The 21,687-nt window shown below is 48.1% G+C and overlaps 1 protein-coding gene across 4 annotated transcripts in view; it reads left to right on the top strand.

Annotated features, from left to right (window-relative positions):
- TENM4 (teneurin transmembrane protein 4) overlaps positions 1–21,440 on the top strand; it is a 3,002,963-nt gene extending 2,981,523 nt beyond the window's left edge. For all 4 annotated transcript variants that reach the window (XM_063608694.1, XM_063608696.1, XM_063608693.1 and 1 more), the window contains 4 exons: positions 2,387–2,683; positions 4,165–5,779; positions 13,131–13,273; positions 15,903–21,440. In XM_063608694.1, coding sequence (XP_063464764.1) covers positions 2,387–2,683; positions 4,165–5,779; positions 13,131–13,273; positions 15,903–16,661 — 2,814 coding nt within the window. In that variant the 3' untranslated portion in view covers positions 16,662–21,440. The remainder of the gene's footprint in view (positions 1–2,386; positions 2,684–4,164; positions 5,780–13,130; positions 13,274–15,902) is intronic.
- The last annotated feature ends 247 nt before the right edge of the window (positions 21,441–21,687 follow it).

The raw sequence follows: 21,687 nt of genomic DNA, 5'->3' as shown, positions 1-21,687 counted from the left end.
AGGAAGGCCTAGCTGTCTTTGTTCTCTGTGGCCTCACTGAGCTCCCCCGTCTGAATTCACAGACTCCTGCATGCGCCTCTGAGGCAGTGTCCTCAATGGGAAGTTTGACCTGGGTTTGATTCCTGCCTGTGCCATGTGGAGCCTTGAGCAGCTCCTCTGAGCCTCAGGTGCCTCTGCAGAAACAAGATGATACAATCAACGCACCTAGCCCAGCACAGGTAGACTCCAGGTGCTCAATAAATGGCAGCGATTAGCATGATTAGGATTTCCTCTCTGCTGTGTGAACTGGACCAAAAGTTTCCCAGGCTTTAATTGGTCCCTCTCCCAACCTGAGATTGGGACGGGTGGCCACGTCTACATGTCCTCCCAAATAAATGGCCACCCACAGTGGTGGCAGGTGGAATTAGAATGTTAGCCGGGTGTGCCTCCCCATAATGGAGTTCATTTTTTATACAACTGGGAACTTTTTTAATAAAGAGGTGAAATAATCTCATTGCTGCCACTGCCGAGCACAGGACGCATTAGGCGGCTCCCCAGTGAGCTGTTTAATTTTATTAATTTTGCCAAAAAGGTATAGCTCCCCTTCACTAGAGATCCTCCAGGGAGAAAGGGGGGCAGCTGGCTGGGTGGCACCACCCTGAGGGGAGTCACAGGGGGACCTTCCAAAAGATACTTTAAAAAGGCCTCTGTCATTGTTTGTGGCACAGCCCCTGTATCTTCCTGTGCCCTGTCTGCAAATAACACAGCTTCAGCCTCCAATGCCTCTGATTTTTCATGGGAATCATCTGCCACACAGTTTTTGCATCTGCAATTGTGTTTGATTACCCCAGAGAAGGTAACCTTATTATAACCAGGTCATTCACAGCTAAAGTCAGCATCGTCATTATAAATCGTTATTTTCAAGGCCTTAGAATTTGTGTGGGAGAAGGAGGAAACACACACATCTCTCCTTCCTGGGATATGACCACGATCGTTTGCTGTCATTTAATGGAAATAATTCCAACCATCTATTCAGTACCTTCTATGTGCCTAGCACTCCACTGATTTACTAAGTTTCTTCAACCTTCACAACAACTCTTGTTATACAGAGTAAGAAACTGAGACTCGGAGAGGGGAAGGCACTTGCCCAAGGTTGATAGAATAGTTGGTCACAAAGTTGCAGCTAGAATCCTGGCCTTCATTCCTAGACCTGCACCCATTTTTTTTAACCACACAGGGATCCAGAGGGCCTTTCATTGCCTTGGTCCACACATGCCATTTTGCATCACGTGACCTAATTATCTGCTTTCCTCTTGGGTCTTCCTTATTACTTGTCAACCTTAAGCAATGACTAGTGGAAGAGACAGAAAATGTGCCCAAATGTCCCATAAGGCCAGACACCAATTAGCGGGAACCAGTATTTTAGTTCCAGAATACCTGGCAATATTTCAGGGGCCACCAATGCCTACAGGGCAGATCCAAATACAGAAACAGGCCCCTGAAGTATATTTCTTTATTAAAATATAAAAACCCTAACTTACCACTACGTCTGTAGGAGCCCTGTCTTTCTGACTCTGAAAGGAAATTGAACTGTGTGCTGGCCTAGCAGTCCAGGTGGAGTTTATACAAGGCACTCCCGATCCTGAAGGCAGGAGCAAAGTGCCTCAAAGCCAGGACTGTGTCCCCATTCGGCCCACAGGCAGAAAAGCCATCCCAGTGACAAACACTCACTGCCTCCCAGCACCTCTGGGAAGAATATGTCTTGGGTACTGACTGTGGCAATCAAGAAGCCCTGATTGTAGTGGCAAGCAGGAGACACCCGACAGGGGCTGGGAAGTTCAGAGCCCCCAGAAGGCCACGAATTGCTCAGAGGGCCACTGAGTGTTTGGGGGCACGTTGTATGTGTGAGAGTCAAGTCCAGACTCCGTCACTCACCAGCCACGAGATCCAGGGTAAATCCCTTCACCTCCCTGAGCTTTGGTCTCCGCAGTGTCTGGTGTGGAAGAGATGGGTCAGTTTATTTTCTGGGCTCCCTTGGTGGGTCTCTTTTCAGCAGGGAGTCAAGAAGGATCTGCCTTTTAAAACGTGTCCTCATTAGAAGAATCACATTAGAAAACATGCAGATCCTCTTTGGTCACAGCTACTGATTTCTCAACATAGGCATCATCTTCATCCTCACAACAACCCTGTGCAATTGGCATTATTGTCCCCATTTTACAGGTGAGGAAACTTCACAGAGCTGACAAATGACAGAGCCAGGATTCAAACCCATGTCTGTTGCTGCGCAGGACTGTGCTCCCTCCTCTACTCAAGAGCTTCCCAGCAGAGCTGACAGCAACGTGGCCCATCAGACCAAAGTTCTCATGGTCCAGATTAATTTTCTCTTTCCTTCCAACCCTTTCTCCAGGTTCACAACCGAAATCTCCTATCTCTGGACTTTGATCGCGTAACACGCACAGAGAAGATCTATGATGACCACCGCAAGTTCACCCTTCGGATTCTGTACGACCAGGCGGGGCGGCCCAGCCTCTGGTCACCCAGCAGCAGGCTGAATGGTGTCAACGTGACATACTCCCCTGGAGGTTACATTGCTGGCATCCAGAGGGGCATCATGTCTGAAAGAATGGAATACGACCAGGCGGGCCGCATCACATCCAGGATCTTCGCTGATGGGAAGACATGGAGCTACACATACTTAGAGAAGGCAGGTGTCTGTCTCCCTGCATCACTGGCCTTGCCATACAGAAGGCCAATCATTCATGGCCAAGCCCAGCCTGGTGGCCTCAGTGGGCTGTATCTGACCCATGTCACCAAAAGGAAATGTTCAGGAAAGTCTGCCACAGAGGGCAGGGGGTCCCAAGAGGCATCAGGATGGATCAGGGAGATAGCATGGCAGGTGGTGGTCCTAGGGCAGGAGAACATGAAAGACCTGCCTGATAGAGTAGAGGCCCAAATACTCACTGGATTTGCAGAGCAGGACTCAGGGTTCAGACCCAGGCCAAGGGTCTGCTCCCAGGTCTAGGGCATGTGGTACAATCCAGTTGTGGAGAACCAGGCAGAAGCCTAGGCATCAGTACATAGGCAGGAGGCACTTACTCCTGAGCTTCAAGTGCTGGGCATGGCCTTAGTAAATCTATTCTGCTCTAGGGTCAGAACTCATGTCATCCCAGGGGTAAGAATCAGAAATGACCTAAAATCAAAAGTTGGTCTCAAATAGGAAAAAATGGTAGCTTTGCAGCATAAAGCCTCTAGGCCTTTTATCTGCTGATCTTTTCCTGAGAACAAGTGCACTGCATGCCCCATTTCAAGTACCCAGATCCCTGCTTTGTTTCCTGACCCTGGTGACCTGTCCAGGGCATAGGCTGTGCTTGCTCTGAGGTGGGTCTCCTCTACCCACTGGGTGAGTACCCCCAAAAGTGACATTTTGCGCTAGTACTAAGAGAGAGAGAGACCTTGGAGGTCATCCAACAAACTGAAAACCCAAACCCAGAGAGGGGAAGAACTTTCCCAGGGCCACACAAGGAGTCTATTGTTAGAAACCAGGTTCTCCCATTCCCATCACAGCCTGCCCTATCCCAGAGTAGGCTTATGACCTGTCATTGTGCAAAGCCTTAAATGCCCTTCTCAAATATGGTCTTCATGCTGTAAGCCACAGGGAGTCAGCAGAAACTGTTTAGCAGGTAAAAGAAATTGTGAGACTGTGTTTGGGGGAGCTCACTCTTGCCTGAATAGGAAGATTGGTTTGAGAAGTCCGGGGCAAGGAAGCCAGACTGCTGTACATACTTCAGGCCAAAGCTTCTTGGCCGTTCTCCCACCCCACCACGCACAAAAGTAACCAGGTCTGTCCTGCACAAAGGGGCAAACCCACGAGGCTGCTCACCATAGGACAGCAAATGGCCTGAGTACCTGGAGGCCTAGGCCCCAGGTAGGTTACAGGTGTGCTAAGGTTAAAGCTGTGCTAAGATGAGGCTGAGAGAAAGCCTCATCTTGGCACATCTGTCACCTATTTGCAGTATCCCGTGACACTCCTGTTGGAGAGCTCTGGTTGGAGCATAACTCAAGAGAACCATGGAAACTCAGGATTCTCCTTGGACATTCATTCCATCCCTTTAAGTCTCGGGTATGTAGACCTACCCTTTCTCCTCACCACCCTCCTCTCATCTCTTGGTTTTCCTCTCCCTCCAGTCCATGGTGCTGCTACTACACAGCCAGAGGCAGTATATCTTTGAGTTCGACAAGAATGACCGCCTCTCTTCTGTGACGATGCCCAACGTGGCGCGGCAGACACTAGAGACCATCCGCTCAGTGGGCTACTACAGAAACATCTATCAGCCCCCTGAGGGCAATGCCTCAGTCATACAGGACTTCACTGAGGATGGGCACCTCCTTCACACCTTCTACCTGGGCACTGGCCGCAGGGTGATATACAAGTATGGCAAACTGTCAAAGCTGGCAGAGACGCTCTATGACACCACCAAGGTCAGTTTCACCTATGACGAGACGGCAGGCATGCTGAAGACCATCAACCTACAGAATGAGGGCTTCACCTGCACCATCCGCTACCGTCAGATTGGGCCCCTGATTGACCGACAGATCTTCCGCTTCACCGAGGAAGGCATGGTCAACGCCCGTTTTGACTACAACTATGACAACAGCTTCCGGGTGACCAGCATGCAGGCTGTGATCAACGAGACCCCACTGCCCATTGATCTCTATCGCTATGATGATGTGTCAGGCAAGACAGAGCAGTTTGGGAAGTTTGGTGTCATTTACTATGACATTAACCAGATCATCACCACAGCTGTCATGACCCACACCAAGCATTTTGATGCATATGGCAGGATGAAGGAAGTGCAGTATGAGATCTTCCGCTCGCTCATGTACTGGATGACTGTCCAGTATGATAACATGGGGCGAGTAGTGAAGAAGGAGCTGAAGGTAGGACCCTACGCCAATACCACTCGCTACTCCTATGAGTATGATGCTGACGGCCAGCTGCAGACAGTCTCCATCAATGACAAGCCACTCTGGCGCTACAGCTACGACCTCAATGGGAACCTGCACTTACTGAGCCCTGGGAACAGTGCACGGCTCACACCACTACGGTATGACATCCGCGACCGCATCACTCGGCTGGGTGACGTGCAATACAAGATGGATGAGGATGGCTTCCTGAGGCAGCGGGGCGGTGATATCTTTGAGTACAACTCAGCTGGCCTACTCATCAAGGCCTACAACCGGGCTGGCAGCTGGAGTGTCAGGTACCGCTACGATGGCCTGGGGCGGCGCGTGTCCAGCAAGAGCAGCCACAGCCACCACCTGCAGTTCTTCTATGCAGACCTGACCAACCCCACCAAGGTCACCCACCTGTACAACCACTCCAGCTCTGAGATCACCTCCCTCTACTATGACTTGCAAGGACACCTCTTTGCCATGGAGCTGAGCAGTGGTGACGAGTTTTACATAGCTTGTGACAACATCGGGACCCCTCTTGCTGTCTTTAGTGGAACAGGTTTGATGATCAAGCAAATCCTGTACACAGCCTATGGGGAGATCTACATGGATACCAACCCCAACTTTCAGATCATCATAGGCTACCATGGTGGCCTCTATGATCCACTCACCAAGCTTGTCCACATGGGCCGGCGAGATTATGATGTGCTGGCCGGACGCTGGACTAGCCCAGACCACGAGCTGTGGAAGCACCTTAGTAGCAGCAACGTCATGCCTTTTAATCTCTATATGTTCAAAAACAACAACCCCATCAGCAACTCCCAGGACATCAAGTGCTTCATGACAGGTAAGGACCACGGCTCACTCAGGGGCAGGACCCCATAAAGTGCTCTTACTACCTAACAATACTTAGTCTTCTTTGAGAAAGCTGGCATAAGGTGACAGGAAACACTGACTTTCTCTTAGAGCAGCATTTTCCAAAGTCCATTTGAAGAAACACTAGTTCAGAAAATACTCTGGAAAAATGGTTCCAGCATCAAATAAATTTGTCAGGGTCACCACCATTATTACATTTTCATAGTACATTTCAGTGTATGATAAGCTCTGGGAAGTGCTATAAAAGTGAACTATTTAATATATTTGCCCACTGTTTCTCAAACTTATTTGACCGTAAAAGCCCTTTTTTCACCATGAAATCCTAATATCTCATGGGATACATCCCATGGATTGCACTTTAGGAGTTTCTGACACACAAATCAAACTGCTTATGAGTCCTTGATTGGGTTAAGGTATGGCTTTAAAAAAAAAATTAGTTCTCAATTTGGGATAATGTAAGAATGGAGTGAAGGATCCACCAGTTTGAAGCTATGACATGTTACAAAAATTATTTAACTGCCCTGAATTCCAGTTTCCTGATACGTAAATTGAAGTTAGAACATCTACCTATAATTAAATATGTGTATTATAAACCCTAGAGAAACCACTAAAAAGATAAAAACTAAAAAAAGAGTCCTAGCTAATAAGTCAACAGTGGAGATAAAATGGAAGACAAGAAAATAATCCAAGGAGGGCAGGAAAAGAGGCCAAAAAAAGAATAAGGAACACATGCAACAGTAGAAACTAACACCTACCTGGTAGGGTGATTGCAAGGGTGAAATGAAATACATTTCATGAGGTACTTAGCGCAGTGCCTGGCTCGTGTTGGTTCCCTTTCCTTTACCTCCTGACTTGAAAAGTGAGCTCTGCCTTCCATTACCATGAAACCAACTTGAGTATAAAGTGTCCCAGGGTCCCACAGGCAGGGATGTCTCCAGCAGCCACAGCCCTCCCAGCAAGCAGCCAGTCCCAGGTTAGCCACAGAGGCCCTCAACCCCACAGAGAGTGGGTGGGGGTTTGGGTAAAGCCCACACTTTTTACATAAGAGAGTTTGTGATAGGCAAAAATTGGGCACATCCCAACTTGCAAAACCAGTAGTCTCTCCCCTCTTTTGTCATGCGATTCAATCCTCTTGCCCTCTTTTATGGCAGTTTCCTTCATTCTACAAGTGCTTCTTCTGTGCAGCCACTGTTTCAGGCATTGAGGATAGAAAAATGATCCCTGCATTCCAGGAATTCTCACTGTAAGGGGAGAAACAGGCAACTGCTGTCAAGAGGGGAGGACCATGACAAAGGTTTGCACAGATGCCCATTGAAGCACAGAGGAAAAGCCACCTGCTCTGCCCAGAGCATTCTGGGAAGTCTTCACAAAGTAGCTGACATTTGAGGCCAGCTCCTGAGCTGGTGTTCACCAGGTAATGGGGGAGAAAGGCATTGCAGAGAGGGAAGGCAGCACATATAATACAGAAGTGTAGAGGGGCAACATGACAGCTCACATGAATGCCCCTTACAGACGTGGCTTCCCAGCTCCCAAACTTGGTAGCCCCCACCTGGACCCTGTTTCTGCTGACAGCAGTAGAAGAATTCCTTTTTCAAGAAGAGTTCCATGTTGTCACACATTGACAGCAGGCATCCCAAGCATAGGAAAGAGGGGAGAATAGCATCCCAAGCATAGGGAAGAAGGGAGAACAAGGTGGTGGACAGGTGTGATGAACACAGACTTGGGGCCTATGGATAAACATGAATATGCTAACAATGTTTCACAGCCTTCACCATGCTCAACTTGGCTGCTAGTTCTAGAGAAACTTGACAGATTGAGATGACATTTCCATTACATCTGTCTGCATTAAGCACACCCCCTGCCTCACTCTCCAAAGAGTTTCCTGTGAGATGTCTTGGCAGGTTACTGTAGCTGAAAAAAAATATGGTGCAATAGGAAATGTACTTTTCTATCAAAAAAAATCATTGCATCTTTCCAAAATATTACTCCCTCCCCCTTTTCCTTTGTACACCACCATATACATATGGTCTCCTTCCAGAATAGCACTAACATGACTAACTCTCTATGCTATCTGGCACTTGGCAGATATGTTCTCCTTTAAACTTTGCAACAACTGTGAGATCACCATCATTATCTCCTTTCTGCAGATGAGACTCCAAATGTCATTCAAGGCTGCAATGAAGGGTTTGCCCAGAGTCACACAGATGTAGACCACAGAGCTAGGACTCTAATCCAGGGCTCTCTGACTCTAGAACACCTTCCACTACAATCATGCTGGCCTCCAAATCCAGCTTTTAACAAAGCAACCAACCACCAAGGGGCACCTAACATTTTCAGTTTAGGTTCTATATTCCAGTCAGTTAAATCCAGCAAAGAGTATATTATTTATACTTACTCCTTGCCAAACCTGTATTAAGGATCCAGAGAGGAGTGAGGTATAATACCCACCTTCATAGATCACAGGGTCCAAGGCAGCTTTTCTCAAATTTCTTTGACTATGAACCCACCATAAGAAAAAGATTTTACATTGCAATAAAACACGAAGACAAAAGGTTTGCAAAAGAATACTTAAGTGTGATGCCCTCATTTTCTAATGTAGTCTGTTCCATTTCAATAAAAATGCTGGTCATGATTCACAAAATTGATTTCATTGCATAGTGGGTCATATCCTACAGTTTGAAAACCCATGGTGTGCAAAGAAGAGATTTCATATAAGCAGTTTTTAGCAAATTTAAAAAGATTTGCAATCACGAATAAGAACCAAGATACTGTTACTTCTCACTAAACCTTACCTCTTAGCATCCAGGTAGACTACATGCATCTTCATTCCCATCCAGCAACAACAACAACAAAAAAAATCTTTTTTTCCCAAAAATTTCTTCAAGGGTCCTGAGATGTATTCCAGTGAGATAGGCTTAGGTCACTGGACAATCCCTGAAGCACTTACTGGTGGCTAGAGGGAAAGAATGCACTGATTGGCTTAGCCTAGGTCACATGCCAACCCCTTAGGTGGATTCAACTTCCCTATAATTACACTAATACTCCAGAAAGGAAAGAGAAGGCAGAATGGACTGCTGGGAAGGCAACCAAAAAATGTCCACTACAGATATATCATGTACATCATTGCACTCTATCTTCACTTGATGCTTGTGAGGTAGGATCACTGACCCCATTTACAAAGGAGAAAAATGAGGTTCTGAGGTTCAGAGAGCTAAAGTAACTGGCCCACTAAGAAGTGGCAAGGCTGGATTAGAACTCTGCTCTGATTCCAAAACCCTCATTCTTGGATTCAAATACATTTTGTAAAGAACAAAACCACACACATGAAAGAGATTATTGGCTGGGTGCCGTGGCTCATGCCTGCAATCCCAACACTTTGGGAGGCCAAGGTGGGCAGATCACTTGAGGTCAGGAGTTCAAGACCACCCTGGCCAACATGGCGAAATCTCGTCTCTGCTAAAAATACAAAACTTAGCTGGGCGTGGTGGCGCACACCTGTAATCCCAACTACTTGGGAGGCTGAGGCAGGAGGATTGCTTCAACCTGGGATGCGGAGGTTGCAGTGAGTCAAGATCATGCCACTGCACTCCAGCCTGGGTGACAGTGAGACCCTGTCAAAAAAAGGAAAGAAAGAGACAGAGAAAAGAAAAAGAAAAAGAAAAGAAAGAGAGAAAGAAAAGAAAGAAAGAAAAAGAAAATAAAAAGAAAGGAAAAGAGAGAAAAAGAAAAGAAAAGAAAGAGAAAGAAAGAAAAGAAAAGAAAGAAGGAAGGAAGGAAGGAAGGAGATTATTGTTGCCTACATTTCATCTCTCCCCTGTGACAACACCAAACTCTGGGATGGATGAGTGAAGAGGAATTTTTTAACTTGAGGGAAATATCTACTTCTGATATGGTAAGAAGGAAGAGTAAAATTCCCAGCTCTTCAGAGGAGCACTGAAGAAAAACTTATGAATAAATTCATTTTCAGCATTTTTTCCTAAAGGCAAAATAGGAAAGTTTTCCACCTTCCGTCACTTGTAATTAAGGCCCAGCCCTCTTCTCAGCCCCCTAGTTTCCTGAGAATTTGCAGTATTCCTTATAGAAGCTTTCCTTTGCAACTACAAATTCAGATGCAAGTTCTTAGCCTCAGGCAAAATGGCTTTATAGGGCATTTTTTCCTCCTGTTCTGTTTGTTTTAATTTCCCAAAGAACCATCTGCCATGATTTATAGAATCAAAGACTCTTAAAAACTCAGTGAGAAGAGGGACTTTGAAGAAAAGTTAGTCCAAGCTCCTTCTGTTAGAGAGGAGAAAATGGAGGTCCTGGGATGTGGAAGCATGGGTTGGTGGAAAATAGAGAAAATCTTCTGTGAGTGGGTACTGAGCTGCATTCTTCAAAACACATTAAATCTGCCAGGTGCAGTGGCTCACATCTGTAATCCCAGTACTTTGGAAGGCCAAGACAGGCAGATTGCTTAGCCTGGGGGTTCCAAACCAGCCTGGGCAACACAGTGAGACCCCATCTCTACAAAAAATTAGCTAGGGATGATGGCACGCCTGTGGTCCTGGCTACTCCGGAGGCTGAGGTGGGAGAATCTCTTGAACCCATGCCACTCAACTCCAGCCTGGGTGACAGAGCAAGATCCCATCTCAAAAAAAAATCAAAATACATTAAATCCAGTAATTTATATATAAGCTTAGAATAGCTCCTGCCACGCGATAACTGCCACCAAATGGTAACACTTTGTATTCTTCTCCATAGAAGTATGGTTAAAACCATTTCCATTGTCAATATGCAGATAAGGAAACTAAATCTCGAAGAGGTTAAGTAAACTGTCGGAGTTCACACAGTTTGTAAGTTGGGGAGCCAGAATTTGGACACTGGGTTTGGCTTGCTTCAGCTACCATATTCTTTCCTATGATTTTGCCTAGTAAGGCTGAAACAAGTAGAACTGGGCTCCAAATTTCCCTTTCTACCACCACTCCACCTCAGCACCACCAAGTTGCACACTCGGGAGAGGGGGCCCCAGACAACCCGAAAACAAAACAAAAACAAAGGCAAACACGAGGTTCTTGAATGGGATGGTAACATGGAACCCAGTGGTGACAGGGACACAGTCACTCACACCAGTAGGATGAACTCAGTGGGTGGCAGGTGACAATTTTGCCTAAACCTACCTATGTCTCAGTCTGTTTTATGCTGCCTTAGAGGAATACCTGAGCATGGGTAATTTATAAGGAAAAGAGGCTCATGGGTAATTTATAAGGAACTAAGCTCACAGTTCTGCAGGCTCTATAAGCATGGCAGCCGCATCTGCTCAGTGTCAGGAAGCTTTTACTCATAGCGGAAGGCAAGGGGAGCCAGTGTGGCCATGGCAAGAGAGGTAGCAAGAGAGAAGGGAGGGGTGCCACACGCTTTTAAACAGCCAGCTCTTGCACGAACTAATAGAGCAAGAATTCACTCATTACCTCGGGAGGGCACCAAGCCATTCATGAAGGATCTGCCATCATGACCCAAACTCCCCCCATTAGGCCACCTCCAACATTGGGGATCAAATTTCACCATGAGATTTGGAGGGGACAAATATTCAAACTATATCATCCTAGAACCTAAACAGGACCTCTGCGATCAGAGTTCTATCTCCACTTGAAAGAAGCCATAATCAGCCTTGGCTCTAAGGCTCAAATCAAAATCCTGCCTCCCCAAGAATTTGGATTCTTAGTCTCTGATTGACATCTGCTTTGGCATCTTCAGCTATGCCTTCCTGAGGAAGGCTGAGCCTGCTGGGACACAGGCTGTCTGTCTGTCTGTCTGTCTCCCTCTGGCCCCAGTTCACCTCCCCCTGCCATCTGAAGCTCTTCTTGCTCCGGCCACAGTCATCCTTTCTGGCTCTTTCTCAACCTTGCTGAGCTGCTCTCTGGTTACCTGAACACTCCCTGTACCCACACCTTCCCTCTCTAGGCCTTGCCTAGTATAGTCATCTTTGCCTGAAGGGCCCATTTCATCTCTACCAGTGCCTGAGAAAAATGGCACAGCTTTCAGTAACTGGCTTAAATGCCACCTTCTGCATGTGGTCTTGTCAGCCTGTCTAAATGAAAGGCTTCCGCCTTCCTCTAATCTTTTTCCTTGTATCAACGTTATTCATGCCCATGTCTCATCTCTCCTTCAGAGTTGTGAGTATGTGAGATGAGGGTCTCAACGGCATAGTCCTGGGCACATAGAAGATACTCAGCAATAGTGGGCCAGGTGACTGGTCCTCTTCATTTCCTCATGTCTTGGCTTCCTGATTCCATTCTCCAGTGAGCCAGATGTTCATGGCAAAATCCTATCTATCCCCACACCTAATATTTTATAATTAGTAACCCCAAGGAATGTTATCAAATCAATTATTCCCATGCCTATGGGACTTGATCCCCAAGCCCAATGTAAAGACTAGAAAATGAAGGTGGCCGGGCACGGTGGCTCACACCTGTAATCCCAGCACTTTGGGGGCTGAGGCAGGTGGATGACAAGGTCAGGAGTTCAAGACCAGCCTGACCAAGATGGTAAAACCCCGTCTCTACTAAAAATACAAAAATTAGCTGGGCCTGGTGGCGGGCACCTATAATCCCAGCTACTCGGGAGGCTGACACAGGGAATTGCTTGAACCCAGGAGACAGAGGTTGCAGTGAGCCAAGATCACGCCACTGCACTCCAGCCTCGGTGACAGAGCAAGACTCCATCTCAAAAAAAAAAAAAAAGAAAGAAAATGAAGGCACAGGGAGGTTGTGGCATCCTTGGGCTGTCAAAGTATAAAAGGTAGAAGCAGAGGGAAGACTCTGATCGCAGCCTAGGCCATCTCTGTAACCCGTGGGACTTTGACCCTGAAGCTCTAATCACTGCACAGGAGGGTGGGAGAGCAGGGGAGTGTGTTTCTTAAGTGAATTGTCTCTTTGCAAGTCAATCATTAAAATCTTTTCTTTTGGTGGGTCTGGCTGTCCTTTGTAAGTATCTCCTATGGATGTTGGGGTGAAAGGGAGGGATCTTCATCTGTCAACAGCTGCCCCGGGTATGAAGCTAGAGGTCCTGGGAGTTGAAGTGAAAATAGAAAAGGAAGTCCGGAAACCTGGGTTCTATTTCAGTGTCATCACTCTTGGGTATATACTTGGGATGGGGATTGCTGGGTCCCAGGAGTACATTTGGCTTTCATAGAGTGAAAAGTGTATGTAGCAGTTGACTCTCCCACCAGCAGCAATCCACACCCTCACCACACCCTGCAGCTAACTGTAGGCTGTGTGATGGGGATGGGTTGCATCTGAGGTCCACTCACTCCATGGAGATGTTTCTGCTTCCCTCCCATCCAGATGTTAACAGCTGGCTGCTTACCTTTGGATTCCAGCTACACAACGTGATCCCTGGTTATCCCAAACCAGACATGGATGCCATGGAACCCTCCTACGAGCTCATCCACACACAGATGAAAACGCAGGAGTGGGACAACAGCAAGGTAATTCCTGCACAAGGCTGCCACTCCTCAGGCCACTCAGACATTACTGGAGGGGGTCCCTTCAGCTTTTCAGAAAAGCATGGGCCAGTGATAGACACCAATGTGGTGCCTCCACAGTGCCTGCCAGAGACTGTTCAACAACTACTTAGTAACCCACCACTAGGAAGCTGCTAGGGACGCAGCCATGACCACACACAGACGCTTACAAGCTGCAGTAAGGAGCTTTGTGTGTTACACTGAGTTTGGAGTTCCACAAAAATAATAAGCCTTGGTCACTATCCAGAACAAAAGCACAGGGAGAGAAGGTGGGTTCTAAATAAAAATGTGACATTTTCTGAGTACTTCAATGCACCTGGCCTTATGTGAGTTATTCTATGTAACTCACAAAGATCCCACAGCCGTATTGTTCTCATTTTACAGACTCATGCCTGAGGCTTTCCCAGTGCCACACGGCAAGGAAGGGGTAGAGCTGGGATTCAAACCCAGATGTGCCTGTTCTGTATCCTCTTGCTGAGTACAGTGCCTGGCATACTGTAGGTGCTCAAAAAGACTCACTTTCTCTTATCTCGCTTTTATAACCCAATTTCAAAGACTCAGAATTGTATAGCTGGAAAGGTCTTTAAAAACAGTCTCATCCCACCTGCTCACTTCATGCATTCATTTGCTCGCTTCTCCCCTCCCTACTACCCCAATCCATTCATAAATTCTCTATGAGAACCCGACTCTGTGCCAAGCCCCATGCTGTGCCCAGTGAACGCAGGGATGAATCAGGCAGAGACTAAGCCTTCAAGGGATGCTTGCCCAGGGGATGACAGACTAAGGAGGAAAGCAGGTTGCCAGATGGCTTGCTGCTGGTGGTCAGAAACTTTCATATCCATATTTCTTACTCCAGATTGATTCCTTTAGGCCTCAGCATAGCTATCTCCTACCAGACCCCGGAGAATGGGATTCTGCACCCCTGTACGCTGGTGGCACTTCCCACACTGTACTTTAATGCCTCTTTCTTGTCTCGCTACTAGATTATGAGCCCCAAGAGGGTAAGTACTGGGTCTCATTTAGTACCCAGCATACAGGATAGCACACAGTAGGTGCATGAAGCATTTTTGCTAAATAAATAAATGGCTGAAAGAAGTAAACAGCCCAGACATTTCCCCATTTTACAGGTGAGGGGACCAGGGTTTGAAAGCAGCAGAATTCAATGGAGAACCCAAGTCTGCCTGGCCCCAGAGCCCATCGTCTTTCTGCTGCCCAGCCTCTCCAGTTCCCACCACCTCCAGGCCCCGCCCAGATATCCTGGCATTTGCTCTTCCCAGGGCTGAGCACTGCAGCACAGCTCCTCCTCCCTCATCAGGCTCCCTCCTGCACTCCAGAGAGCCCCGGTCTCTGACTGCCTGTCTGCCAACCTCGCCTGTCAATGAATTATTGATTTCTGCCCTTGGCAAGCATCGGAGATCTTTGTTGTTGAGCACTCCAGCTTTCGTGAAACTCTAGGAAATAATTGTTCACAGACAGGGTTCTATTAATTATAAAGAGGACTTAATTTCAGTGAGAAGCCGATGGGCCTGTTGCTAAAGCCATTTCCCTAACTTGCTGATAAGGCCCTGGAGCCTTCCTGAGTGTGGCTTCTCCAAGCTCTGTGAGCCACAGAAGGGACAGGTAGATGATACGCCAAGCTGGCAGGGCCCAACCTGTCCCCTAAAGCAGCCAAGAGTAGGGGCACCCCAGGAGCCCCAAGGAAGCACGGTGGGGCAGAGGCCTTCCTTAGAAATCAGATGTAAATGCAGTGGAGAGCAGTGAAGCAGGGTGGGAGGGTTAATAACAGTCGCTGCCTCTCACCATGTTATGCCTTCTTGCCAAGAATGCATTTCTTGCCAATCCTCCATCTGACGGCATCCCACCACCCCCACCCATCCTTCAGGTCCCAACTCAAGCCTGAGCCTGTCCTCAAACCCCACCTCCTCCACCTTCAGGCCAAGATTCTTCTCAACTTTGTTTGCTCCTTCCTTCTCCAGCAGCCCTTGAAACTGAACCTCTAGAATTGGACAGACCTGGGCTTGCAGGTTGACTTGTTATTAGTTGTATGACTGTGAGCCAGTGACAACCTCTTTGAGCCTTGGTTTCCTTAGACATGAAATTGGAATAATGACAGCACCTACCGTATAAGGTGATTGTGAAGATCACTGAGATAATGAGTGGTAATTATTTGGCTGAAACATCAAGAAATGTTAGCTATGGCTATTACTAGTTCCTCTCTTAGGCCACCAGTGATCACATTTGATTGCAATTATTGTCATATCTGTCTTTCCCAACTAAATGATGAGTTCTTTAGGAGCAAGGATGATGTCTGATTCATTTTTCTGTCACCAGTGCTCACAAAAGGACCTGGCACAGATTAGATACCCCCTGAACAGTTTCTAAATGGAAGGGTGGGTGGATGGATGGATGAAGGTCAGCAGATGTTCTGACCTTCTGGCGACCACCTGGATGTTCTGGTGGTCAGCGGTAGAGCTACATGCCGCAGGTTAATAAATATGTGTGGTTTTGACTTCATTATTTAAGCTGATTCTCCAGGTTCTCAGGGTTTTTTCCCCTTTGTCTTACTCTCTCTCTCACTCTCCTCCCCCATCAGTCTATCCTTGGGGTACAGTGTGAAGTACAGAAGCAGCTCAAGGCCTTTGTCACCTTAGAACGGTTTGACCAGCTCTATGGCTCCACAATCACCAGCTGCCAGCAGGCTCCAAAGACCAAGAAGTTTGCATCCAGCGGCTCAGTCTTTGGCAAGGGGGTCAAGTTTGCCTTGAAGGATGGCCGAGTGACCACAGACATCATCAGTGTGGCCAATGAGGATGGGCGAAGGGTTGCTGCCATCTTGAACCATGCCCACTACCTAGAGAACCTGCACTTCACCATTGATGGGGTGGATACCCATTACTTTGTGAAACCAGGACCTTCAGAAGGTGACCTGGCCATCCTGGGCCTCAGTGGGGGGCGGCGAACCCTGGAGAATGGGGTCAACGTCACTGTGTCCCAGATCAACACAGTGCTTAATGGCAGGACTAGACGCTACACAGACATCCAGCTCCAGTACGGGGCACTGTGCTTGAACACACGCTACGGGACAACGTTGGATGAGGAGAAGGCACGGGTCCTGGAGCTGGCCCGGCAGAGAGCCGTGCGCCAAGCATGGGCCCGCGAGCAGCAGAGACTGCGGGAAGGGGAGGAAGGCCTGCGGGCCTGGACAGAGGGGGAGAAGCAGCAGGTGCTGAGCACAGGGCGGGTGCAAGGCTACGACGGCTTTTTCGTGATCTCTGTCGAGCAGTACCCAGAACTGTCAGACAGCGCCAACAACATCCACTTCATGAGACAGAGCGAGATGGGCCGGAGGTGACAGAGAGGACCAAGGCCTGGACTTCTTGCCAAAGACAGCTACTCTTTTGTGGCCGCATACCTGACTGTGTTGTACTTTTAAAAAAATGATTTTTTAACAAGTGCAGAAACAAAAAGATACTGGTTGCATTGTAACTCATGCAACATCCTTTTTTTTAGAAAAGAAAAACACAAATTTGGCCTTCGCACATTTTTTGCAAAGAACAGAAGGTATTTTTTTCTGTAGTGTGATCACAATGGAAACTTTATTGTCTTTTGCTCCCTTTTTCCTTGAGGATTTTTCCCTTGTCGTTTGGGGTATGTATCTCCTCTCTGAGATGCATCTCCTGGGGTGTGTCCTCGTCTGTCCCTAGGTACCCAGTGTGATGTGGGACATGAATGTCTGTGCTAACTTGTCTCATGTGCAACCCTTTCTTCTTCGATTGGGGTCGGGCAGGAGTAAAGGGAGTGATGGGCCAGTACAACACCCCTTCCAAGGGGGCCTGGGAGGAGGGTCTGTAGGACCTGAGGCTCCTTGGCAGGGCTCCTGCAGAAGAGTGGTGGATTTCTTCTCACCTTGTTCTCTGCCTCCAGAGGATCACAGATGGCTTCATCTTGCTCCAGGGAATTTCATGGTGTTGTTCAGCACCTTTTTTAAGCTGCCCCAAACTCCTGTTCAAGCTTTCTATTTTGATGCTAAATGAAACCTCCTACCACTTTTGCAAATCCTGTGTAGTTGTCGGTGCCACCCCCGTGCTGGGATAGAGAAAGTGTCTCCCAGGTCCTTTCCCCCAGACCAGTGACATAACATCCTGGGCTCAGAGTCCCATCCTCCCGGGAGGGAAAGCACCCAGGATGCCTGTGATTGGTTGGTCCCCCATGATGTTCCTGTTCATCTCCTCCTTTCTCCCAAAGCCAGATGTGAGAACGAGCACTGCACAGCAAGCCTTCAATGTGGGCACCATGTCCACAGAACGGAAGGCCACCCATGGCAAAGGGATGGCAGTGGTGGCGAGGGCACCAGCCTGCCTTCCGAGGCAAAGCCCTCTCTCTATGACTTTGAGTATCTTCCCTCCACCGCTCAGCCGCCACCACTGAGACGTAGGAATGTGGAGGGAGGTGCTTGGTGGCCTTTGATTCTGGAAAAATGCTTAACAAAAAAAGCCAGCCAAAGAGAGGAAGGCATAAGCTAAGCATCCTTCTAACCAGTTCCCAAAGTCCCATCTGCCTCCATGTACCAGCTGATCGCAGAGCTGGACTGGGGCAGGCTGGGCTTCCAGGAAATTCCTGAAGTTCTGAAACAGCTTCCCCTCTAGAGAAGCCCACCCAATGTGTTTTTTAGTGACAGGAAGAAAGGAGGGAAGAGCTGATGTGGTGTGGCCTGCCCATATCATACAACCCCACCAGGAGCAGGGCAGTTCCCAAGGCGGGTGCCCGTAGATCTGGGAGGCCAGGCTGGCGTGATTCTTGTGAAGAACTGTGCCTGTGTCATCAGGGAGAGGCCTGAGCCCTCTCAGAAGCAGGAACAGCCCACACCTGAAGAGCACGCCCAAGCTGAGGCAGCAGCCAGCAGGCCGGGGGAGCAGTGAGGGCAGGGGGAGTCACAGCCAGAGCTGGGAGCCCCTTGTTCAAGGATTCCATTCCTGGCTCATCCGCCTAATTACCATTGTCATTACCACTCACAGGAGGCTCTGGGAGATGGGAGGGGAAGCCAAATGCTTCCTTTTAAGCTGGGCTTCTTAGAAAATGGAACTTTTATGGGTTACATTTACATTAAGTGTGGAAAATGAATTCTGAGTCTGAGCTATTCCCCGTGGAAACCTTGTTGGACTGATAAGCTCATGGCACCTCTATAGCCTTACTCACATAGTCTTCAGAATATTACACAAGTTAATGAAACTGAGAAGGTCTGACTGCATGAGGATCGGAGCAGCATGTAGTCTGGGTTCTGCCTGGCAGAGGGAGGCAACCAAAACTTCTTGGGGAGAGGAGATTTCGCCTTAACGTCATCCCACTGGGATTAGAGGATGTGTTTCGCTAAGTGCTCTTCCTGTTTCCAAAAAAAAGCCACCCTGCTGCAGCAGTGCGCCTTGGCCTGCTTGTCCACTGGTTGCCCATTGCCCCTGGATCCAGAGCTCTACTGAGTCAGATACAGTGCTCTGCAGGCCTGCTGTGGGAGGCATGAGCTGGAGATGGGGGCTCCCATCTGGCAGGATCATTCTTGGATGAGATGGAAAACAGTTTGGCCTGAAGAACACAAGTTTTGTCCTCCAGAAGGGACTTACGCCTCTCAAAATGTACTCTTCATACCAAGGGCCCTTGGGCAAAGTGCTCCTGCCCAGTTGATCAGTCCCATCCTGGCTGCCCGACATCAGTGAAGACCTGCTGGGGATGTCTGCTCAGAGGTCAGGAACGGCATGCGGTCCACGGGAACCAGCTCCCTACGCTTCCCCCACGCCCTGTCCCTCCTCCACAGCCCCCTCCCCAAAGGAATAGGGTGGACTTTTAGGGATCAAAAACAGAATTATTGGGTGTTTCATTTCTTTTTTTCTTTCTTTTTTTTTTTTTTTCATAGAGATGGGGTCTCACTATGTTGCCCAGGCTGTTCTCAAACTCCTGGCCTCAGGAGATCCACCTTGGCCTCCTGAAGTGCTGGGGTTACAGGTGTGAGCCACTGCGCCTGGACTGAGTGTTTGTTTCTTTAAAGGATCTTATATTTTTCCTGTGCTACATACCACCACAGCAGCCCAGCTTCTGTGGGGAGAGAAGTTGAAGGATCCCGAAGCTTTAGAAAAAGGATCTCAGCTGTGGCACAGGCAGTGTTATGCACCTCACTGCCACATTGGTGCTGTTGTATTGAAGGTGGTGCTTCTGGCCTTGGCCCTTTTGAGTTGGTTTCCATTTGGGCTGCAGGTGACTCAGTGACTCCCTCCTCAAGCTGTCCTCCTGCTAAGACCAGCAGTCACAAACCCATGGCAAGGGTGAGTGTGAAGGCCTAACCCTGTGCCTATGTAATAGGCTCCAAGCATCGACTCCCATCCTGAGAGGACCGGCCCTTTTGACACTCACCAACCAAATCTGTTCATTCGATAGAGTGACCAGGCCTCCCTCACCTGCCCAGGTGTATGATCCTACAGTTCCTGCCTTCTCTCCTACCCCGCACAGCTGCCAACTGGTCCTACATCCTCAGCCCCTCTGCCACCACCTTAAATAGGACTTTACTGATTCCCCAACTTTGTTTTTTTGTAGGATGAGATTTCCTTTTTATCCCACCCCCCCACACCCCAAACAGACATTGCTGGAGGGCAGACTGGAGGAAGGGGAAGGCATGCAGGTAAATTACTGCCTTGTCAGCCTCTGACCCTCATCTCTCAGAATTGTTGGCTGAGAATTAACCCAAGGACCACACCAGTGCCTGATTTCTACTTAGGGAGAGAGGATTGGAAACGATCCCTAAGAAACTGACTGAGGGTTAGAATGGCCAGGAGGTGTGTCCAAATAACCAGGAGGGGGCACAGAAGATGATGGCAAGGCAGACTGGGCAGTGTTTTGTAGACACAGAACAAAGAATCAGAATTTGAAAAAAGAAGAAAAACAAATCTTCTCAGCTGCAACTTTAAAGTATCACCTTTATAGATGGCAGGGATTTCCATTATGCAAATGGAATCTAAGATTTCAATGTGAAATCTTAGAATGCAGTTTTACCACTTGCAGTCTTGTATTTGTGGTGGCCATGTGGTGAGGGCGGTGATGCTGAGCTTTCTGCCCAGGAGGAATGAGCTTTCAAGCTCTCAGCAGGGTGTCAGGCTTGGGGATTTGAGCATCCACTGCTCAAAGACCAGGCTATTCTCCAGTCCTCACGGCAGCCACTAAGCCCAGGAGCCAGACCTGGCCCGGGGACACATCTCCTGAGGGATCCCAGAAAGAACCCAGTCTTTCCTTTCCCTTGGGGTCCTTGTTAGAATGAAAACCTCTCTATTTAAGGCACATCATTCCCAGCTAGGTTTATACACTTGTCTATATTTTACTGGAGGAAAGGGAATTAAAAAAGAACTCTGCAGTTCAAGGCCCTTTCATTTAACCTTCCAAAAACAGCAAACTCATTTTAAAGACTCATTGCTGAGGTGATAGAGAGAAACCTTATCCTCTCCAACCTTTACATTCACAAAAACCATCTTTGTGTACTTGACTGCCCTAGACAGTGGTGACTCTTAGGTTTCATTACGAATGTGGAAGATCAGAGTGTGGGAAGGCCCAGGCGAGGGCCAATGTTGTGTTTCTTACCCCCTCTGGAATGCCAAAGGCAAGGTACTAGGTGACCTCCTGGTCCCCAAGAAAATGTGATTTATTCTGAGGGCGAACAGCCAAGGGAGGACTAGTCTGGAGCACGCTCGGCCGTCCTGGCAGGAGCTGAGCCTCAGGTGTCTGGCGGTGCCCCAGCAGCCCTGGATTCACCCAACACCAGAATCCCACTTTTCTAAATCCACCTGTTGTTCTGAGGACCTCTGAACCCGCAGCTTCGGCAAAAGGAGTCTGTACCAAGCTGCCTCTGGATGACCAACACTGGAGACTCTGGCCTTACCATGTGGAAATCATTTTCCTGAAGTCTGGAACTAATTTTGAGAAGTTTTTTTCTCAACACTTTTGTGTTTCTAACACTGTATCTTGACTGTGTAAATACCAACAAGGCTGTAAATAAATGCAGATGTAGATACCTTCTAGAAAAAAAAAAAGCATAAAAACAAAACCAGAAGTGATCCCGTGTAGCCTTCATTGACAAATAAAGACTATTTTGTGTTTACAGGTGTCTGGTGGCCTTTGCTTGGAGATAGAGGCTTCCTCTTGCCTGTCCCAGCACCCGAGCCATCCTGGGTTTGCACTTCCCTGCTGGCTGCTATCAGGATGACCTGGGAGAGGACTCAGTCCTAGGCCCCAGGGTCCCTCTAAATCCCTCCAGGCTGCAGCTCTGTCAAGACGGATGTCCAGAGGGTCTCTAAGACCCTGAAGCTTGACTTTGCAATTGCATGACAGGAATAAATATCACAGCT

This window comes from Pan paniscus, chromosome 9, assembly GCF_029289425.2.
Source record: "Pan paniscus chromosome 9, NHGRI_mPanPan1-v2.0_pri, whole genome shotgun sequence".
Classification (NCBI taxonomy): domain Eukaryota; kingdom Metazoa; phylum Chordata; class Mammalia; order Primates; family Hominidae; genus Pan; species Pan paniscus.
Note: the sequence above shows the minus strand (reverse complement) of the source record. Positions and strands in the feature narration are given on the sequence as shown.